At 40.3% G+C, this 19785-nt stretch overlaps 2 protein-coding genes across 5 annotated transcripts in view; both read right to left on the bottom strand.

Annotated features, from left to right (window-relative positions):
• Positions 1-14449, bottom strand: part of HSF5 (heat shock transcription factor 5) — a 47653-nt gene extending 33204 nt beyond the window's left edge. The window contains exons 1-2 of the mRNA XM_061175112.1: positions 13834-14449; positions 8370-8744 (exon numbers count right to left, since the gene is read on the bottom strand). Of these exons, the coding sequence (XP_061031095.1) occupies positions 8370-8744; positions 13834-14449 (991 nt within the window). The remainder of the gene's footprint in view (positions 1-8369; positions 8745-13833) is intronic.
• Positions 8663-19785, bottom strand: part of MTMR4 (myotubularin related protein 4) — a 31083-nt gene continuing 19960 nt past the window's right edge. For 3 of the 4 annotated variants that reach the window (XM_061175110.1, XM_061175111.1, XM_061175108.1), the window contains 3 exons: positions 18216-18326; positions 17908-17996; positions 15443-17690 (listed from right to left, as the gene is read on the bottom strand). In XM_061175110.1, coding sequence (XP_061031093.1) covers positions 17513-17690; positions 17908-17996; positions 18216-18326 — 378 coding nt within the window. In that variant the 3' untranslated portion in view covers positions 15443-17512. Of the gene's footprint in view, positions 8745-15442; positions 17691-17907; positions 17997-18215; positions 18327-19785 lie in introns of those variants that run through there. The other variant, XM_061175109.1, reaches the window with a different exon arrangement.

The raw sequence follows: 19785 nt of genomic DNA, 5'->3' as shown, positions 1-19785 counted from the left end.
AGTAACAAACATTTGGAGGAAGGTTTTTAAGGATAAAATAAGTATAAGTACTCTCCAAACACTCCTACTGTTATACAATGCATCCAGTGAAATCTATGAAAAAAATGTTTTAACCATTTAGACAAGTGGTTAGGAATTCAGATTCTAGAGCCAGACTGCCTGGCTTTGGAGCCCAGCTCCAAAATTGTAATAGCTGTATAAACTTGAGCAACGTTAATCCCTTTGGGCCTCAGTTTCTGCATTCTGTTAGAATAGGGATAATAATAGTACCTACCTAACGTGTTTGTTGTGAGGAGTGAATGAGTTAATATGCACAAAGCACTAAGGACAGTACTGGCATACAGTAAGCAATCAATAAACAAATAGCTAACAATGCTATTATTTTAGCTAAGGAAATACATTTTCCAAACTTTCTCTTTATAGTTAGGATACCATGAAAAGGCTGAACTCTTTCTACTGGTAGAGTCATACTTACAGATGTAGCCTTAATAAGAGGTTGAGTCTCCTCTTTTCCAGAGACAAACCCTCCAGAACGACTGAGAGTCAGTTATAACATCACATCTTTGGATTAAACAGAGGATGACATTTGTTGAACACCTACCATATTCCAGGCACGGTCCTAGGTCCTTTACATATATGGCCTCATTTAATCCAAACAACAATTGAATGAGGTATTAACATTGCTTTACAGAAATAAGGAAACTAAAGCTCAGGGATGTTAAAAATGTGCCGAAAGTCACAACGCCGAGAGTGACAGAGGCAAACTCCAAAGTACATGCTCTTTAATATGTCACAATACTTCCCTAATCTTTCCTTATTCCTAAATGTAATATTTTAATTTTACTAGAACTCCACTTGCCGAATATTTTTAAGGTATCTTTTTTATAAGGTGGCAACTTTCTCTTTTTTGGTCCACATTTTTCATATTTTGAGTGTGCTAATAAAATTACTAAATAATCTTATTCGGTAACCTTTGAAGTAAATTAGCCTAAGGATTGTAAAAATTCATTAAAATGCTTCCCTATTTCTCCATTACTCATTACTGATTTTCTAAATGTCAGAAGTTCATAAAGGTATACAAGAAATAAATATTTTATTTTATCATGTGCATTTTAAGGCATTACATTTTGCACACAGAAGTAAAAAATTAAAATAATGGATAGAATTCTAGTTCAAGTACAAACATAAGGGTTGAGGTTTTCTGAATTACATAATTTTAACAAGGCCAGTGGTTAAAAAAGCCAGCTATTACTAGAATGGCCACATAAAATTCAAGCTGTTGTCATTTCCAATATCCTTGGAGATTATTCAAATACACAATTAAAATGTTTTGGATTTGAATTTGGTTTCCCAGAATATTTAAAGGCACAAATATCCTGGGACGTAAGTTAAATCCAAAAAGCAAAACAGCAAGGAGGGGTCTGCGGGGTTCGCCAAAACTGAAAAAAACTGGGATCTTTAGTTTTAACAGCTAAGGAAAACTTAGCCCCCTAGTGGCAGTAAAGGACTCAGTCAGGGGCTGCAGGTTTTCACCCATCAGGGCACCATTAAAGTGTTTTGTTACAAATAAATCAGTGAAAGGTATTAGCTTTATTTTTCTGATATTGCTATGATCTGACTCCATTGTTTACACATTTTGAATAGTTGTTAAAGTGTACTTTAAAATAAATTTCTTGGAGAAATAGAATATATAACAGAGAATATATTAATAGATAGTTGATAGCTGATTTGGTATCTAAGGAAACAGCAAAATAGTGAATGTCCTTTAAAGTGTCCAGTTACAAATGGAAAGTAGAAAGGTACCTGCATGAAGAAAGGGAGGACTTGAACAGATAATCCAAAAAGATTCCTCAATGGCTATTTCCTTACCAGTGCAGTGCTACTTCGTATAATCAACAAAATAGAACAAAACAAAGTATTAATAAGTTTACTGAATATGAAAACCTAGCTATAAAAATGCAACTGTGTGCTTAATACATGACAAATTCATCTAGCGTGTATTATGAAAGCACTGTGACAGCACTAACATTTATAAAACTGAGTTTATCGCTATGTCCTAAGACACGTTCATCTGCATAAAGATCTTCCAGTATTTTCCTGAAGGCAGTGTTCACTTAAGGCATTAAATTGCATATAGAATAAAAAACTGGAAATAATGAACAATTTCTATTTCATATATAAATATCAGAGGTGATGACATTTAAAAAAACAATTCTAGTAATGAAATAAAGCCAGGATTACTAAAAATTTATCTAAAGGTAAAAATTTTCACGTCCACTATAGGTTAGGAAAACAGATTCACATACTTTATCCTATGGAGGTAATTCAAATCTATAATTAAAATGTTTTGGACGTGAATCTACTTTCAAATAGTACAGTGTCAACAGTAAGGAAATACCCAATATAAATACTCAAAAGGAAAAACATCCTAATAAATAGTAAATTTAATTTCAAGATAAGTTACTACAGCAACTAGAACCCCAACATCTCCTCATCTACAGTGAGGTAAAGAAATGGTTTTCTAGGGACTTCCCTGGCGGCGCAGTGGTTAAGAATCCGGCTGCCAATGCAGGGGACAGGGGTTCGATCCCTGGTCCAGGAAGATCCCACATGCCACACAGCAACTAAGCCCGTGAGCCACAACTACTGAGCCTGTGCTCTAGAGCCCGCGTGCCACAACTACTGAAGCCCGCGTGCCTGGAGCCTGTGCTCCGCAACAAGAGAAGCCACCGCAATGAGAAGCCCACGCACCGCAACGAAGAGTAGCCCCCGCTCACCGCAACTAGAGAAAGCCCGCCCACAGCAACGAAGACCCAATGCAGCAGGGAGGGAGATGCAAGAGGGAAGAGATATGGGGACATACGTATAACTGATTCACTTTGTTATAAAGCAGAAACTAACACACCATTGTAAAGCAATTATACTCCATTAAAGATGTTTAAAAAAAAGAACCAATGTAGCCAAAAATAAATAAATAAATAAATTTATAAAAAATAAAAAGGAAGGAAATGTTGACTCATGCCACAGTATCAATGACTCTTGAAATAAGTGAAATAAGCCAATCACAAAAGGACAAATATGTGTTTGCTCTTATACGAAGTCCCTAGAGTTATCAAATTCTTCAAGACAGAAAGTAGAATGGTGGTTGCCAAAAGATGGCGAGAGGGGAATGTGAAGTTAGTGTTTAATGGATACAGATTTCAGCTGGGGGAAGACGAAAAAGTTCTGGAAATGGATGGTGGTGACGCTAGTACAATAATGTGAACGTATTTAATGCCACAGAGCTATACACCTAAAAATGGTTAAAATGGTAAATTCTATGTTACATATATTTTACCTCAATAAAGAGAAAGGAAAATATAATTGTGCTTTTGCTTAGTTTCTTCTGGCAGCTAAAGAAAACCTCCTGGTGTATCTATGCCAAGTCCCTCTTTCCATAAGAACAAAAGAGCCCTTTTCAGAGAAACTGACAATACAGGCTACCTGAGCATCAGAAAGCGCCTATAACTTGAGATTCCATACTTGTTTATGTACATTATGTAGGATTAGAAGCCTAAAGATCAAATCTTTAAAATTAATTAATTAATGTACTTTAAAACAATAATAAGCAAACTTCTTTGCCCAAGAGTCAATTCAGAAAAACTTTTAAATAATGATACAAAATATGTTTTTCAATAAACATATGTACCTTCAGGGGAAGGCTATGTTCTTACAAATCACTTTAGCCTTTAAAGTATTAGTATCTAGGCTCATTTGAAATACAGTTTTTAAAATGTTATCCTTATATGTAAATAGTGTTTTAAGTTTTATAGTCTATTCACATACATTAATTCATTTAATCTCCGACCCAAAATATTATTGCCACTTTACAGAAAGGGAAATTGAGGCTGAGTGACATGAAATAATCCACAGAATGTCACAATGTCCATCAGATGATTCACTGCAAAGCTGAGACTAGAATTATTTCATTCATTCAATAAATTATTTACTAAGGGCCCATTATGGCCAAGCACTATGCTAGGTGCAGGGGGACACAGAAATGAATTAGACACAGCCCCACTCCTCAGGGGCCCCAAACTGGACCCCCGACTCCAGCAGCTGGAGTGTGTTCTCTCTGCTTGAGCAGGGTGAGTCAATAGCCCAGGGCCAGTCCCGCTGCCACCGGCAGCACAGAAGGGGAGGTCCCCCCACCAACCTCTGTCATCTACCCTATCTGGAAGTAACTAACTCTGGGGAAGAGATATATCAGGAAACAGTCTCTCGCAAAAGAAAAACAAAACAAAGGTCCCTCTTTGTATGACAGGCAGGCAGGCAGCAGAGCACAGTGGCCAAATTAATGAACCCTTGAGTCAGTTTGCCCGGATTTGTTCCCCAGCCCTGCCTGTGCCTGGCTGTGCTTCAGTTTCTAATCTATAAAATGAGGATAACTACATTCCCTATCTTATAAGGTTGTTGTGAGGATTAAATGAATTAATATTTGGAAAGTGCTCAGAATAGTACCTGGTCACAGTGATTGTTATACAAGTATTTGTTAATTAAAATATGAGATAAAGGGCAGCTACAAATTGCTAATCACTGCTGTGAGCTTAAAACTTAATGCGGAAAAAAAATCGAAGTTGATTTTGAGTCAATTCAGCATTACAACATGAGTCAAAGGAAAACAATTCCTCAATACAGGACTCTATATATAAATATGAATATATTAATATTCTTATGTATGTTCAAATATAGAGAGAATGAGTAAAATAAAAAGGTCTAAAATGAAGTTTTTTATAAAAAAGGGACATTAAATTATAGTAGCACATTGTGAAAATAGTATTAGAGGAAAAAAACTGAATTCAAGATAGGGTAAGACTAAAAAGAGTCAACTAGCACTGGATCTACAACATTTTGTCTTTGAAGAAGTGATAAGACTGGAAAAAACATAAACGAGCTAGGCAAAGAAAACAGATGCTTCGGGACTTCCTTGGTGGTCCAGTGGTAAAGAATCTGCCTTCCAATGCACGGGACACGGGTTCAATCCCTGGTCACAGAACTAAGATCCCACATACCGCGGGGCAATTAAGCCTGCGCACCACAACTAGAGAGAGAAAACCTGTACGCCACAACTAGACAGAAGCCCGCGCGCCACAATGAAGAGCCCGCACCGCAATGAAGACCCCGCGTGCCACAACTAAGACCCTACGCAGCCCAAAAAATTAAATAAATAAATAACTGATTAATTAAAAAAGAAAACAGATGCTTCAAGAGAGGAATGACAAATGTAAGAAATAATTCAGGTGAGTCAATTTATGAGTCAGTCTGATAGCAGTTTTTTAGTCTCAATGTTTCGCTTTACTAGAAAAATTAATAATTTATGAAATATTACAAAATTCAAACTTTACTGGTTATACCATTTGAAGACCAGGTCCAAGTTTATTTTCAATATAACTAATTTTTAAATGAAGTTGAGTATTGTTTTTTACTAAAATTTGATCCAAACCTCAAGTCATATAGTTCACTTTGAAAGGATTCAAGTATGACCATTATTCCAAGATTAGTTACTTTATTAGGATTTGGAGAGCTGGATTTGGGAGTGATTATCATCCTGCCGCTGAGAATAGTATTTTACTTAACTCTGGGAAAGTCATTTGTAAAGCCCTTCATAAACAGGTACTCACTAAATAATGGTTAAATTGCTCACTACTTTTTGCTTCTTTCACCTAAAATTTGGAGGAATTAAGTACTTGTACAGTATTTCTTTAGCACTTTCTTTTCCATAGCAGGTCTTTTGCATTTAACAATACAACTTTTTATTTTTTTATTTATATAGTACTTCAGAATGTTCAAAGCAATTTTGCCTACATTGTATCATAGAACTACTCTATATATTCGAAGTCATCATGAAATCATGAGATTTCTTTTTCTCATAACCTCAGAACCTTCATAGTCATTTCAATTATCCATATCAAAGAAGACAAAACAAAAAATTCAGATAACCCCAGATTCTATCTCATATGCACTCTACATTATCAAAACATCAGCAGCACTTACTTGTTCTTTTAATGTGTCTCTTTCCTAGTCCTTACCTTGGACTCTCAGAGACAATTTTCAGTGTAATTATCAAATTAATAAATTTATTTATAAATTTAAATCCAAGCTAACATAAAACATTTTAAAATAACATATATCCTTAAATCACAATAATTTAACAAATAGTATTTCCATAATGAGGAATCATATTAACTATTTGTAGTGTTTTCTAGTAAATACTATATAACTAGTTCTCATAAAATTTAGAACTAGGAGTTTCCAAGAGGATTGTCTGGAACTTGGAATACATTTTCCCATAGAAACATCATCATATAGGCTAGTCTGGCTCCTAAGCGAGACTAAACCATCTATACCTTAACAGAAGGACCAACAGTAATATAGAACCTAACCACTATGTCTAATATGTCCATAGGAAAATTTCTCCAAAATTCCAAATTAGAAGGCCAAGAACATTTCCACATCTCTCTGTTGCAGTCCTTCTAAATTTCAACTCCCCAGAAGTTTTCTGAGTCTTTAGTAGTGTGAGGAGGGGGGTTTGGAGGGAGGTTCGGAAAAGAAAGAGAAACATTTATTGGTAAAAGGAGGGGAAGTAGGGGTATTGTCCAGTTGACGGGCTACAGAACATAAAGCAAGTGTAAGAAAGACACAGACTGTCTCTCTGTGTATACATATATATATTCTATGCATATATAGAATGCAGCCAAAATTATAATTTGGATAGAAATGCCTAATTTGTTTATTAAAATATTGGATTAAACTCCTCAATAAAAATCTGATACTATTTGTTGCTGTACATAAGATATACAACTTATAACATGAAATTAGTCATCTTCTGTTTTTAAAGATCACGCAGATATTTCTGTTCTTCAAAGAAGTAGCTGCAAATCTGGAAAAAAGAACTAGGCCTCAACTTTTTTTTATATAATAAGGTAAAAAAAATTTTGTTAATCTCTAATAGGTAAATGATTAGAACTGCCATATCATCTTACTCCATATAATTCCTTCCCCTTTTCCTTCTCAACTCCATCCTCCAAAACAGTAGCAGCTCCAAAAATCTATACAAGCCAATCTAATTTAAACTCTGGTTTTATTATTTTAATATTATTAAACTTAAGTGCTTTGAGAAAATAAAGCAATCCCTTTTACTGGCCATATTTAGGTAGAACGCAATGAGCCAATAATAAAACAATATGGTTGGATGCTACCAGCTAGAAAATAGTGAGTACTATTACAAATGGAACAGTTCCCAAATTTACAACTTTTAAAAGGCAACAAATTATTTACCCCCTTATCTAATTTACATGCCTTCCACTTATTTTAGCTTTTGATTTCGTCCTGCCTGGGAAAAATGGTCTAACAAAATACCTCTAGAAATTGCTTCCAGATGTACTTAATTAATATGCCTAGAGCCTTAATTCATAGGGCAAAGGATTGCCCCCTTTCTTCTCTTCCCGGTCTTTTCTGAAAGCCTTGACCCTTGACTTGTTTCTATTGCCCCATTTCATCACTCTGTGTAAACACTACATGAAAACACAGATCACCTCTGTGGTGCTTCTGCAAAACAATGAAATTGTTCTGAATTAAATGGTAATGCTATTATTTTGCAAAAATGTACCACCCCCCAAAAAAAAGACACTCCCTAGCCCCAAGAAGCTAAATAGAGGGTCACTATCTTAAGGATTCCCAATGAGTGGCTTGAGATCTACTAGCAGGCCTTCCATGCCCTTGGCTGAGCTCTGGGTCAGTTGTCATTGTCAGGCTCTTCTCTCTGCTACTCCCAGTTCTTCACTGGCTGGGATTAACACTGCAGGGACTGCACTGCCAAACCACACCATCACATTTTTACTACAAGAATATAATTTAGTCTTAAGAGATGGTGAGTTGCTCTTTTAGTAAACTTCGTTACTGAGATACTAACATGATTTCGTTATGAGGTAGTCTCACCTACATAACTAAAAAATAAACAATGTAATATGTATATAAGCATGTTTTCTAAAAGAAAAGAAACCCACAAAAAACAAAAAACTACTACACCAAGAGCAGGAGTTATACCAAGGTCTGATGTACTAAGTCTTAATTTTATTACTAGGACATACTTTGAGGATACAAAAGTTTCACTAAAAACATACACCTTTATGCACGAACAGAATTTTCACAACCTTTAAGAATCAATGAAATTTTAAATATTGCTAAATAACGTGTACTCATGAGAAATCTTTGACATTTCTTAAGTGCATATTCCTATTTTTGTTTAGGCATACAGAAACACATTAAAAAAATATAAATTCTCATTAAAAGTACCTTAAGAGAAGCCACTGAACTTGAATTTCTCATACCTGTTGGATAGTAGGCTTGGGAGTACTGCGCTGAGGGTGTGTAGTTACTATATTTTTGGGAGGAGCTGACCATTGTTTGAGGACCTTGCTGAACATGTACAGATGTGGCACTGGGCTGCAGGGTATATGTAACCTCAGTTGGAAACCTCTGTAGTACAGGAAATGGAACCCCTTTATCTGAAGAAGTGGGAGACGTTTCCACTTGTCCTGGGTGCATTCCAAGAGAGTTCTGCCAAGTTCTAGGAGGAATCGGGGTCCGATCTAAACCTTTCAGAGGGAAAGTACCGTGGTTGTGGGATGAAGCTGATACGTAGGAGTAAGGAGACAAACTATCTCGCTGGAACGACCGGTGGAATTGTCCTACAGTCACTGGTCCTGCATAAAAGAGGAGGAGCACATTTACTAATCTTACATTACACCACCAGACGTAGTAAACCAAAAGTCACAAAATATGCACTACTCTTCACTTGTGGGTATGTTGAGTTCTCAGCCATTTTTAACACAACAGAAATTTATTGGTAAAAAGTTGTTCAGAACCCAGAATACGAGATTACACATATAATGCTGAAAAAATAATCAAATAACTTTTGTCTGGTTCTCAATATGACTGTCATAAGAGACAAAGTAGCCAAACTCTAACATTAAATCAAATGTTAAATGTCATCTTACCTTTCACCTCAACTGACTGACCCAGATTTTTCCAATCTGTAAACTACTTCCTAGAAGTTTTAGAAATTCTAGTCTTTCAAAGCATGTAGGAACCTTAATAATAGGCACAAAAATAAGCCCTCAACCATATACATAAAAGATATAAGTATGGAAGAAATAAAAATTGTAACACAAACCAAAAACTAATTTAATGTTCTTTGCTCCCTTTCAATTTTTTAAAATTTTAATAACAATCTTTGCAGAAAAGTCAAGCTTGAAAACTCTGACTTGTTCATTCCTTAAGTCAATCAATAATTTTCCATGGTCTTTTTTTCTTCAGAGTATCTCTAGTCGCCTCCCTTCCTAGATATCAATGGCTCTCAAACACTGATTTACATTTGAATCACCTGGAGAGTTTGTTAAAAATCCACACACTCAGGCCAAGAGATTCCAATATTTGCTTTTTCTTATCTAGCAAAGTAGAAAGGAATTAAAAAGTGGAGATGAGGAAGAGAGAAAAAGGCCAATACTATGTAATGAGGAAAAGGAAAATATAAATGTTGCAAGCTGAACTTATTTTAAAGACTGTGGTTCTTGAACATATAGCTAGCCTAATTTATTCTTAGGAAGGGCTTTATGCACTAAATTATGTAGTTCACAAAGTCTTTTCAATTTGTTTTATTAAACTAATCCATAAAACAGAGGGAAATCTAATTTATGTGCTACTCATCTGCTAAAGATGGCACTCAAATACCTACTTTTCCAAATATTTAAACTGTAAAACCATTCTACATGTTACACTTCCTTTGTTCTAGTATTTCTATAGTGTTTAATTTCCTCTAAAGAATAAAGCATTAGGGAGTGCTCTTAACCACTTCTGGTTTGCCGCTGCCTGATTCAAATTGATTTTGGCTCAAATAAACTCTTAAAATAAAATTTAAAAAGAATAAAGCATTAATGCCAAAAATAAACAAATATACGCATACATATATATAAACAATTCTGGAACCTGGAAATCAAGAGCTCTAAATCTAATGGGAAAAAAAAAAATCTTAGCTCAGAAGATTAAATGTATTTAAATGATACACCTCTTAAAAACTACTTTTCCTTTTCTCCTTTAAAATACAAAAATAGTTTTATGCTACTTGACTAGCAATTCCACATGTATACACACTTTGAACTACCACTGAGCATCCTTTGTTTTAAGACCTAAAGAAACATTTTTTTGCTCTTCACAAACAGGTGTTTCTGAGGTCCCAAACTACCCACCACTTGATTTTTTCTTGGATGCTAAAACTTCATGTTGCTACAGTGTGCCCTTCTTTACTCTCTTTAGGGTTAAGTTGTTGATGAATTTTCAGACTGTCAATAACTTAAGCAGATAATTAAAGAATGCTCTACCCTGATTTCTCAAATTCTGGTTTAGATCTGAATTAAAATATAATACTGGTTTAGATCTGAATTAAAATATAATTCTACTTATACTACGATAAATTCTGAGTGATGGCCAAATATTTATATTCTTTAGATGCTGCTAACATAAGGACACGGTTAGGATTCGAAGGACATTCCTTTCAATTTGTTTGTTTTTTTAAAATAAAGAACTAAAACATGCTCGGCTCTTATTTATTCTTTTGTTAAGGGTTACTTCATAGGGTTCTATTCTGACCAACTTTATGGAACATCACCTACATGTCTTCAGAACATCTAAGATATATTTGGTAAAGATTAAATCCAGAATCCTGCAACTGTAAGGCAGGCTGAATTTCTGTTCTTAAATTTTCTATTCCGTCTATAAAAGTGAATCTGAGCTAATCAATCCCCAGGAAAGAATTTGCCTCCTTCCCAAAACTTGCCTCTTGAGAGCTTGTTAACCCCAGGCAAAAACAGATTATCTACTGCTCAGACTTGCTACTTAGTTTAGAAAACTTTAACAAGCAGTGTAAAATAAACTGCCACTAAAACAAAATAACAATAGTGGGCAAACAAAAAAGGGAAAAACATGTGATCCTCACATTTCTTATCAAGTACATTCTCAAAAGGTGAACAGGACAGCTGGCTCAGTGGATCTAGGTAAGACAACTAGGTCCGGAAACAGAGGATTCTACTGTAAAAGAGAAGTATTTAAACCAGAAGCTGCAGTAGAACACAGAAAACAGAAAGGAAACTGGGAAGGAGCAGGGCAGTCAGGCATATAACCAAGGCAAGAATCAAGCAGAATAAAAATTAGGTGAGGAAAAATAGAAGAGCCAAGGGCTTAGAACATGGAATTAAAGCAAAACAAAGTTGGGCCGGTATTCTTGAACTTAGAATTGCATTCCACCCAAACCAGTAACACCGTTCCCTAGTGAACCAAGCCTGTGGTGTAGACAATCCACACCTGACATAGCTTCTGCACACACCAACAGATAGAATGGTAAAAAACAGGAAATGCATGAAAACTACAATAATTTAGGTATATATGGATTGATGTATTATCTATACTGAAAAAGTATGAATTAAATTTATGTTTTTCAACAAATAATCTTTAAAATGCTGACCAACTGAACTGTAAGTGAAGAAAATCAGATCCTATGTAGTCCCTGTTATTTCTTCAACTAAAATGAACTCTATTCTTAGAATACAACTGGGTTTAAGATAGGGGAGAGAAAGAGAAAATCGGAGAAGAAAAAAAAGTGAGCAAGAGTTGGCTTGTATGTATGTATGTTTCCTTCTTTGTTTCTTTCTTTGAAGTGGTTATCCTATTTTTCCCACGGACACATTTTCAGTCTTTTCTCTTTATGCCCACCAGACACGCAATCTGAAAAACAAATATCCATGTCAGAGATTCTACCAAATGAATGCCAAGGTATTGTCTCCACTGCCTTTCCCCATCTGATTCCCCACCAAACTCAATGACCATTATATGGAAGTAAGCGGCTTAATATTCCTTTAGAATTCCTTTAGAACATTCCTATGCCACTGCTATTTTTCCAACTGGTTACTAGAACTCTAACCTAATCTCTTATCTTCTAAACTCCACAGATACACAACCTAATCCCTTATCTTCTCAATTCCAAATGAACATTGCTTCATTCCTAACCCTGGGCCTAGGTTAAACTGAACATAGTGTTACTTTTATTCGTATATCTAAAGTTTTTCCATAACTGAGAAGTAACCCAGACACTTTTGTGGTGTGCTCCAAGGACAAAGAACAAGATAAACTCAAAGGGTCAATACTGCCACAACAAAGAGTTACAGGACTCCTATCACTCTGTCACAATGTGACCACTGCAATGTCCCAGAGCCCTCCCAAGCAGCATGCCCTGTCCCTTTCCCATCCCATTTAAGGAAAGACATTAGCCCCGTTTTTCTCCCGCTCAGCACACTGAAAGTATACGTACTCTGCCCAGTCAGCAGATGACTTGCAGGTTCCCTGGCTATAAAAACATACAAGCAACCCATGCTCATCGTCGACTTTCCCTGGCTACCATGAAGTCGGCCCACTGTTCTTGCAGCGACTCTTCTCTTTAATAAACTCTACCTTCCTTAACATTCTGCCTTGTGTCTCCAAATTCTTTTCCAACCCGCGCTCGGACCATGACAACTTTTATGTTAAATCCATGTTAACATGATGAAAATGTCTCTATTACTCTTTTAGTTGAAGGTAAAGAATGAATTCTCATTATCATATCCTGTTGCTTTCTTGGTATGCTGCTTCATGTCACGGACCCTTTAAACAACAAAAGGGAATACTGCCACCCTCACCTTCCTGGAAGAGGGGGAAGGGCATCAGAAACCAAGTTTATAAAATAAATTTCTATCACAGAGAGTTTTTGAACTTTGAGTAAATACAAACTTATACATAGAAAATTTTTCCAAAACTGAAAGACTGAAGGCAACAGTGAAAAATTCAAAGGCTGCAAATGTGAGCTTTCTAAAATCCTGTTTAACTAGAACTTGACAGTTGTAAAGAAAACCATTTTTGCCTTACATTTGTCTAACCATAACACCTAAATAAGCATCAGGTCTAATCAGCTATAATGAAAGAATTGTTTAGCCAATTCATTCTACATAGGAACAGTATCTGGTAAACAACAAAATATATTATTATATTTTTGCTTTTAAGATACATAAACAACGCCTATTGTTCTACACCTTACTCCAGAACCTACAATATGATTATTGTCAGAACACGTCTTCCAAGATTTCTTAGATGTGTCAACGGGTGGAAGATGGCATGTCTCTTCAAGGACAAACTTCCACTCGAGGCACCTTGTTCACTTTCCCTTGGTTGGCAGAAATGTTCTAAGTTCTCTTGGCTGTGACTGTTCCCTCCCACCTTGACCTTTGCCATATCCTCACCCTGTATAGGAACTCTGTTCTGCTTCCCATCAGAACAGAGGAGCCCCTTCTGTGTTTCTTCCAGAACCTGGGCTCCAGCAAAGGCCTACTTATTTGAGGTGCTCGCCTTGGAGAGACGGCGTCTCGAGAAGGTAAATGGCTATACAGGTTTGGGGCCCAAAGGGTTCCGGGAGGACTAGAAAGCAAGCCTAACGCAGAGGTCCCTGTGGTCGCTGGTGGACACAGAAGGGCCTCAATGTTTACGGAGGGCTCTGCGCAGAGGCGGTGCCGGCGGGGAGGGGCGCCGGCACGGGTGAGGACGCTGCCGGTGCCGCGGCCGATTCCGAGCAAAAGCACCGCGGGAAGCGGCTCCCGGGCGCCTTCCCGACACAGCAAAGGAGAGGATGCGGAAATGCCCTCGGAAGTGGCGGTTGCCCCCTGACGGCAGTGCGCCCGGCGCCGGGCAAGGGCCGCGAAGGCGGGCGTGACTCACCGTGCGGCTCGGGCCGGGACCCCGCGGGCGGTGGCGGCGGCGGCGGCTCCTGGTGTGGCAGCGGGGAGGTGGCAGCGGAGGCGGAGGCCGAGGCCGAGGCGGAGGCCGACGTGATGAGGAGCCTCTGGAAGCGGTTGGGCGGCCGGCAGGGCACCTCCAGGCCGGCCGCCAGTTTGGCCTTGTTGGCGCTGGTGAGCCTCTTGAGGTGCACGAGCAGCTGCGGCTGGTCGCGGCGGAAGTGTGGGCTGTGGAAGTGGTGCAGGGGCCCGTCGCCCGCCGGCCCGCCGCCCCCTGGCCCGGGCCCCGCCGCGCCCGGCCCGCCCAGCACCACCTTGCGGAAACCATAGAGGTTGAGCTGGCGGATGAAGCTGGTGAAGTTGGTGGTTTTGAAGAGCTCGGGCTCGGCTCCGGCGCCCCCGACGCCGCGGCTGCAGCCGCCGACCCCCGCCACGGGCGGGCTGAGCAGCTCGGCCTCGAAGAGCGGCTGGTCGATGAGCAGCCCCTCGCCGCGGCCGTCCCAGCGGATCGAGCGGTACCGGGGGCTGTTCACCAGCCGCCACAGTTTGGCGGGGAAGTTGTTGGGGTTGATGGGGGTGGAGAGCAGCGCCTCCTCCATCGCCCCGCCCGGGCCCTGGGCCTCGCCCCGCCGAGCCTGGCTCTCACACCCCGTTCTCGATCCCCCCGGCCTTCGCTTCGCCCTGCCCCCTCCTGCCAGCGCCAGGCCGCCGCCGACGACCCGGGGACCGTTGGCGCACGAGCCCCCGCGGCGCCCGCCGGCGCGGCCAATGGGGCCTCGAGTTCCCGCCGCGCGGCGGGACGCGCCGTGAGCCGATCCGCCCCCTGAGCCCCAGCGGCCCGGCCACGTGCAGTGGCCGGGAAGTCGCGCTCTCTTGGCGTCCTAAACCCGCCGGACGGGCTGGGAACTGCCGCCCGCCAGGTAGTGTTACGTCCTGCAAAGAGATCGGCCCGGTTATCCCCCGTGGAATGCTGAGACCCATATTTCCCCGCGGCCGGCGGAGCTGTGGGACTTTAGAATTCAGCAAGTGTGCAGTGGGGCAGTACAAAATCGGACGTTTCTCGACAGCAAAGGGCACAACTCTATAACCTTAGTCCTAACAGTTGACTTGCTTGTCTCTCCAAATAAAAATGGTGATGGTGGTATAGTATCCTGAGTACACAAATCCACCTTTCAGAGAGTAGCATTTTACATGTTTTGAAATATACTCTCTTCAGCCAATATTTTGCCCAAGACCATTTACCCAAAGTGGAAAGAAAACGGAGGGAGCCTGTGAGGAGGGAAGCAGGAAGCAGGGAGACAGGTACAATCCCGTGTGCCTGATCAACCAGCTGGTGAAATTTTAGACATTAAAGAGAAATAAACCTCACATGAGATGGGATAGAACCCTACAGGATCCGTAAGCATAACTCCCCTATCTGATCAATAACTAAGAATATAGCAGGAGTTGTGCTGATAAAAAGAGAGGGCCATTTAAAAAATGAAAATGGTTGGGAGGAAGGGGTGTACTGTTTCAGTCCTTTCTCATGGTCAAAGAAAAAATGAGTATTAAGTTTTCTTAGAAACTGAAAATGAAGAAAAAGACCCAACAAAGCAGCACTAATATAGAGATTTTATTTAAATTGTATCGAGTTTTTACAGCACATTGCATGTTTGTCACAACGCAACTGCACAGTTTGGATTTTTGGCCACATCGTGTCACTTACACCCACAAGAGCTCTGAAAGGAGTATTTGATGAATACATCTGAGCTGAGAGCCCAGAGTCTCTCTCCAAGGCCATGCAGTATGTTCACTGACGGGACAGCCCCTCAAAACAGCCACACAAAGTAGACAGATACAGTCTTCTCAAACGTTGCCAATCGAAGTGCAGTGAAAGTCAAGTTAATTAAAAAGCCACTCACAACTGGCAATAAATTTTAATGACTGAGAAAATGCTTAGAAGAATTTTATGTATCAAGACAAGGAATAGTTTGTTATTTTTTCAATGATCTCAGGAATTTCCCGGACACAAAATCTCCATTATTCAACTCCATTTAAACGAAAAAAAGTTCCGCTAGACTGACCTAGATACGCCAAAACTTTTTAGGTTACATCCATGGCAAGTATAAAAGCACAGATGCTTCTCAGTAGGGCTGAAGAAAAGGTCAGGACAAATAACAGTTCTTGTTCTAAATGCAGATCCTAGTTATTTTCGAATGAAAATTTTTTTTCTAGGAGGAAACATGAACAAGTAGCAGTTAGACGGCTACCATAATTTTAAAACAGGCTAAGCCTAAGGGTAATTTACCTTTTATACACCAACGAATTAAGGAAAATATATAAGAAAATCCTAGCGGTTTCATTATAGGTCAAGGAGACCGTATCTGTCCCAACCACAGTACATGGCTATATCACTGTATCTTTTGGTTAAGTGCCACTGGTACATATTAAGATGAAAAAACAAAAACAAAAAAAACCGTTTGGTCCAAATGGACACATTTTCTCTCCCAATTTTGGTATCGAGGCTTAATTCTCTTCTGTTTGGGTTCCATTGTTAAGTGCACAGAAATAGACAGCAGCATTTGTACTGAAACCCTCACATACCAAACAGCATATTCTAGGAGGTAAAAACCAAACACTAGATTCTACCCTCAAGGTGTCAAGTGTTCAGGATAAGAAGCAGTGTGACCCAGAGGAGGCAGCAGCCAAGGGAAAGAGGACATGTGGGAAGTGGGCAATGGAACAACAACCAAAAAAAAACAGTGTTTTATTTTCATGCCAGGAGAGGATCAAGGTGTAGCTCCTGTGTTAGCACCAGGACAACTAGGAAAAGTCAGGCGCAAAGGGTAGGGCACAATCAGCAAATATTTCACAAGGATAATTTCTGCTTTTCCCTTCTCATTCTTCACAGTGCATACCTCGAGAGCTGCCACTGAGTAACAAAGACTCCTGCCTTCACAGCTCAAAATAACTGGTTTCTGCCAGGACTGAACATCAGCAGAGTTTTCCTCTGCTCCCAAAAAGTCTCACTCCCTAAAACTGTCCCCCTAAACTGAATATTCACTGATGCTGGCTGATGAGCCAAGTGAAAAATACAGCAAAACCTCCACTTGCTGAACCAGTCTTTAAACCAAACTCCACAGAAAGACAGAACTAATGCAACTAGAGGGAGTGCCTCTAAAGACTGAGCCTTCATGCACAGACACAGAGCACAGAGGTACAGGGTATAGTTCATTTCAAATAGGATAGGAATTCCTATCTTATATACTATAATCTGCCTTTTTCAAGGTGGAGGAGAGATGGATCTGGTTATCATTTGGAGTTTGGTTATATATATGCCTTTCTATTGCTGTTTGGGGCACACATCACCAGGCAGTATCTACGAAATCATCATCTTGTGACCCCAGGAGAAAGAAACTGGAGCCACCAACTCAACGTTAAGCTTCCAGACTCTGGGTCTGGATCAGGACCATTACCCCAAGGTAAGGGTCTCACCAGTAGAGGACCTCCTGCCAAATTGGAATTCCTCTGCTCCAGTCTCATGGTACCAAGGAGGATTTCTCAAGACTGTATCTTTGAGCTCTGTGATTTCATGAGCCACACCAAGGAACCTTCAAAACTACACCTGAAGCAGATCCTCCCTTCAAACCTGCTAAAACTGTACAGGTCTTCTCCTCTGGCATTCAACTGGAAGCTGTAGCAATGGGTTTCTTCAGATGTTGGCTCATGAGTTCCCTGGCCCGAGATACTTGGATATGTTCGTAACATGAGTTACAGACGAGAACTGGATCATAGAGTTGTTGATCAGGAATGGGCAACTTCAGGTGGCAGCAGCCAGCACAAAATACATTCCCACAATTTCTGCCAAAGCACAAAGAGGGGAGAGTTCATCAGAAATGCCGATATACTGGGAATGAATGATACTCTAAAAGGCCTTACATGAGTAAAGAAAAAGTTGGGAGAAAACAAAAATAGTTCCTATTAAGATATCTCCATTTTCAGGTTAATTCAGTTTAGTTCATAACTATGTCCCTCAGAAGGTTTTACGAGCCATACTGAATCATAGGCAACATCTTACCTGCAATGGTGTCTGCGTTTGGCCAACCAGAATTCACAGTCACAATTATAGCAATGTGATGCCATATGGTCTGGAACCCAGCGAGTCACCTAACAGAAGGCACAAGGAAAAATCCCAGGTCCTTGTCAACAGAGTGGAAAAGCAACACTGCAAAAAGGAAAGCATCCCAGAAGAAAATGACAAGGCCTAGGCAGCTACTACTTCCCTACAGAGAGACTCATCTGGGGAAGAACATGTCACTCATCTCTGAGAAGTATGAGAACTCACTGGCTTGCAGAAGTACCTGCCACATATTTGCCTGGACATACCTCAGTCTCTTTCTTATCAACAGGTTCCCAGCTTGCTTCTGAAAGGCAGTCTTCACTGTGATCAGAACCAAAATCTTCTGTATCACTGCCATCTGACTCCTTCAAACACGTCTAAAGGAAAAGCAAAGGCATCACCACCATCATCTTCATCATTGCTAACACTTATTGTTTACTATGCATCAGGCACTGTTCCTAAGTGCATCACATGCGTGAACTTATTTAATTCCTCACAACAATCTTATGATGTATGCTATTATTATCCCCATTTTACAAATATGGAAACTAAGCCATAGAGAGAGTTAAGAGCTGATAATAGGTAGTAAACGTGGGATTTGGGCCTAGTGTTCCAGCTTCAGACCCATGCTCTTAACCAATATGCTCCATCACAGCAAGGAAAGAATATTTCTCCTGTTACATTCTAAATCAGGAGTTCGCAAACTACGGCCCACAGGCCAATTTGGCCCACTGCCTGTTTTTGTAAGTCAAGTTGGAAGACAGCCACACTCAATTCATTTACACATGGTCATTATGGCTGCTTCTGTGCTACGACAGAAGAGCCTAGTAGCTGCAAAAGAGACTATATGTCTCACAAAGCCTGAAGTATTTACTATCTGGCTCTTTACCAAACAAATTTGCTGACTCCTGTTCTAAACCATCACCCTGAATAGTAAGAAGTTGTTAGCCCTGACCACCCCACCAGCAGAGAAGTGGGCAGCAGGCAAGGGGGAATGTCCTAGAGCTGGCTTCTAGAAGCTCCCCGAGGACTGCTGTGCCAGAACCCAAGGCCTCCCGACCCAGCGAAGCCTAGATGGTCCTCATCATCTCTCACCTGGCTTATTCCAAAACGTCCTAACCAGCCTCCCCACCTGGGTTTCATCCGCTTGACACACTGTTGCTAGGGTAGTAGCACTCTTTTTAGTACTCAATTTTTTTTTTTGGCCGTGCCATTCGGCATGCAGGATCTTAGTTCCCCGATGAGGGATCGAACCCATGCCCCCTGCGTTGGCAGCGCGGAGTCTAAACCACTGGACCACCAGGGAAGTCCCTCTAGGGTAGTACTCTTAAATGCAAATCTGATCATGTGACTCACTAGCCAAAACTTTTATTGTAGAATCCACACAACACAGGCACTCAAGCTGACCTTTCTCATCCCTTTCCACTTCCCAAAGTCACCTCCCGCCGCACTACCAACTCCCTCCCTCACAGTTCCAGCACAAGTGTGCACGCATGCACACACATGTGTGCGAACACACACACACCCCTTTATTCAAGCCATACCGCTGGAGTACCTATTGCCTCCATGCTTCTGCAAATGGTATTTCTTTTTCACTCTCTACATGGCTAAAAGCGACACAATCTTCAGCACTCGGCTCAAGCATTAGCTTCTCAGGAGAGCCTTCCCCGACCTTTGACTCCACCCAGGCCCCCAACACCTGATGCTTCCCTCAACACTTAAGAACAGCATTCTAACTGTCTACTTGTCTCTCCCAATAGACTGTGAGCTCCTTGCGAGCAGGGACTATGTCTTTCATCCGACAGCCCAACCCCCTAACTCTGGCACACAGCAAGT

The sequence above is a fragment of the Eubalaena glacialis genome, chromosome 19 (genome assembly GCF_028564815.1).
Source record: "Eubalaena glacialis isolate mEubGla1 chromosome 19, mEubGla1.1.hap2.+ XY, whole genome shotgun sequence".
Lineage (NCBI taxonomy): Eukaryota > Metazoa > Chordata > Mammalia > Artiodactyla > Balaenidae > Eubalaena > Eubalaena glacialis.
This window is presented reverse-complemented; position numbering and strand designations above follow the sequence as displayed.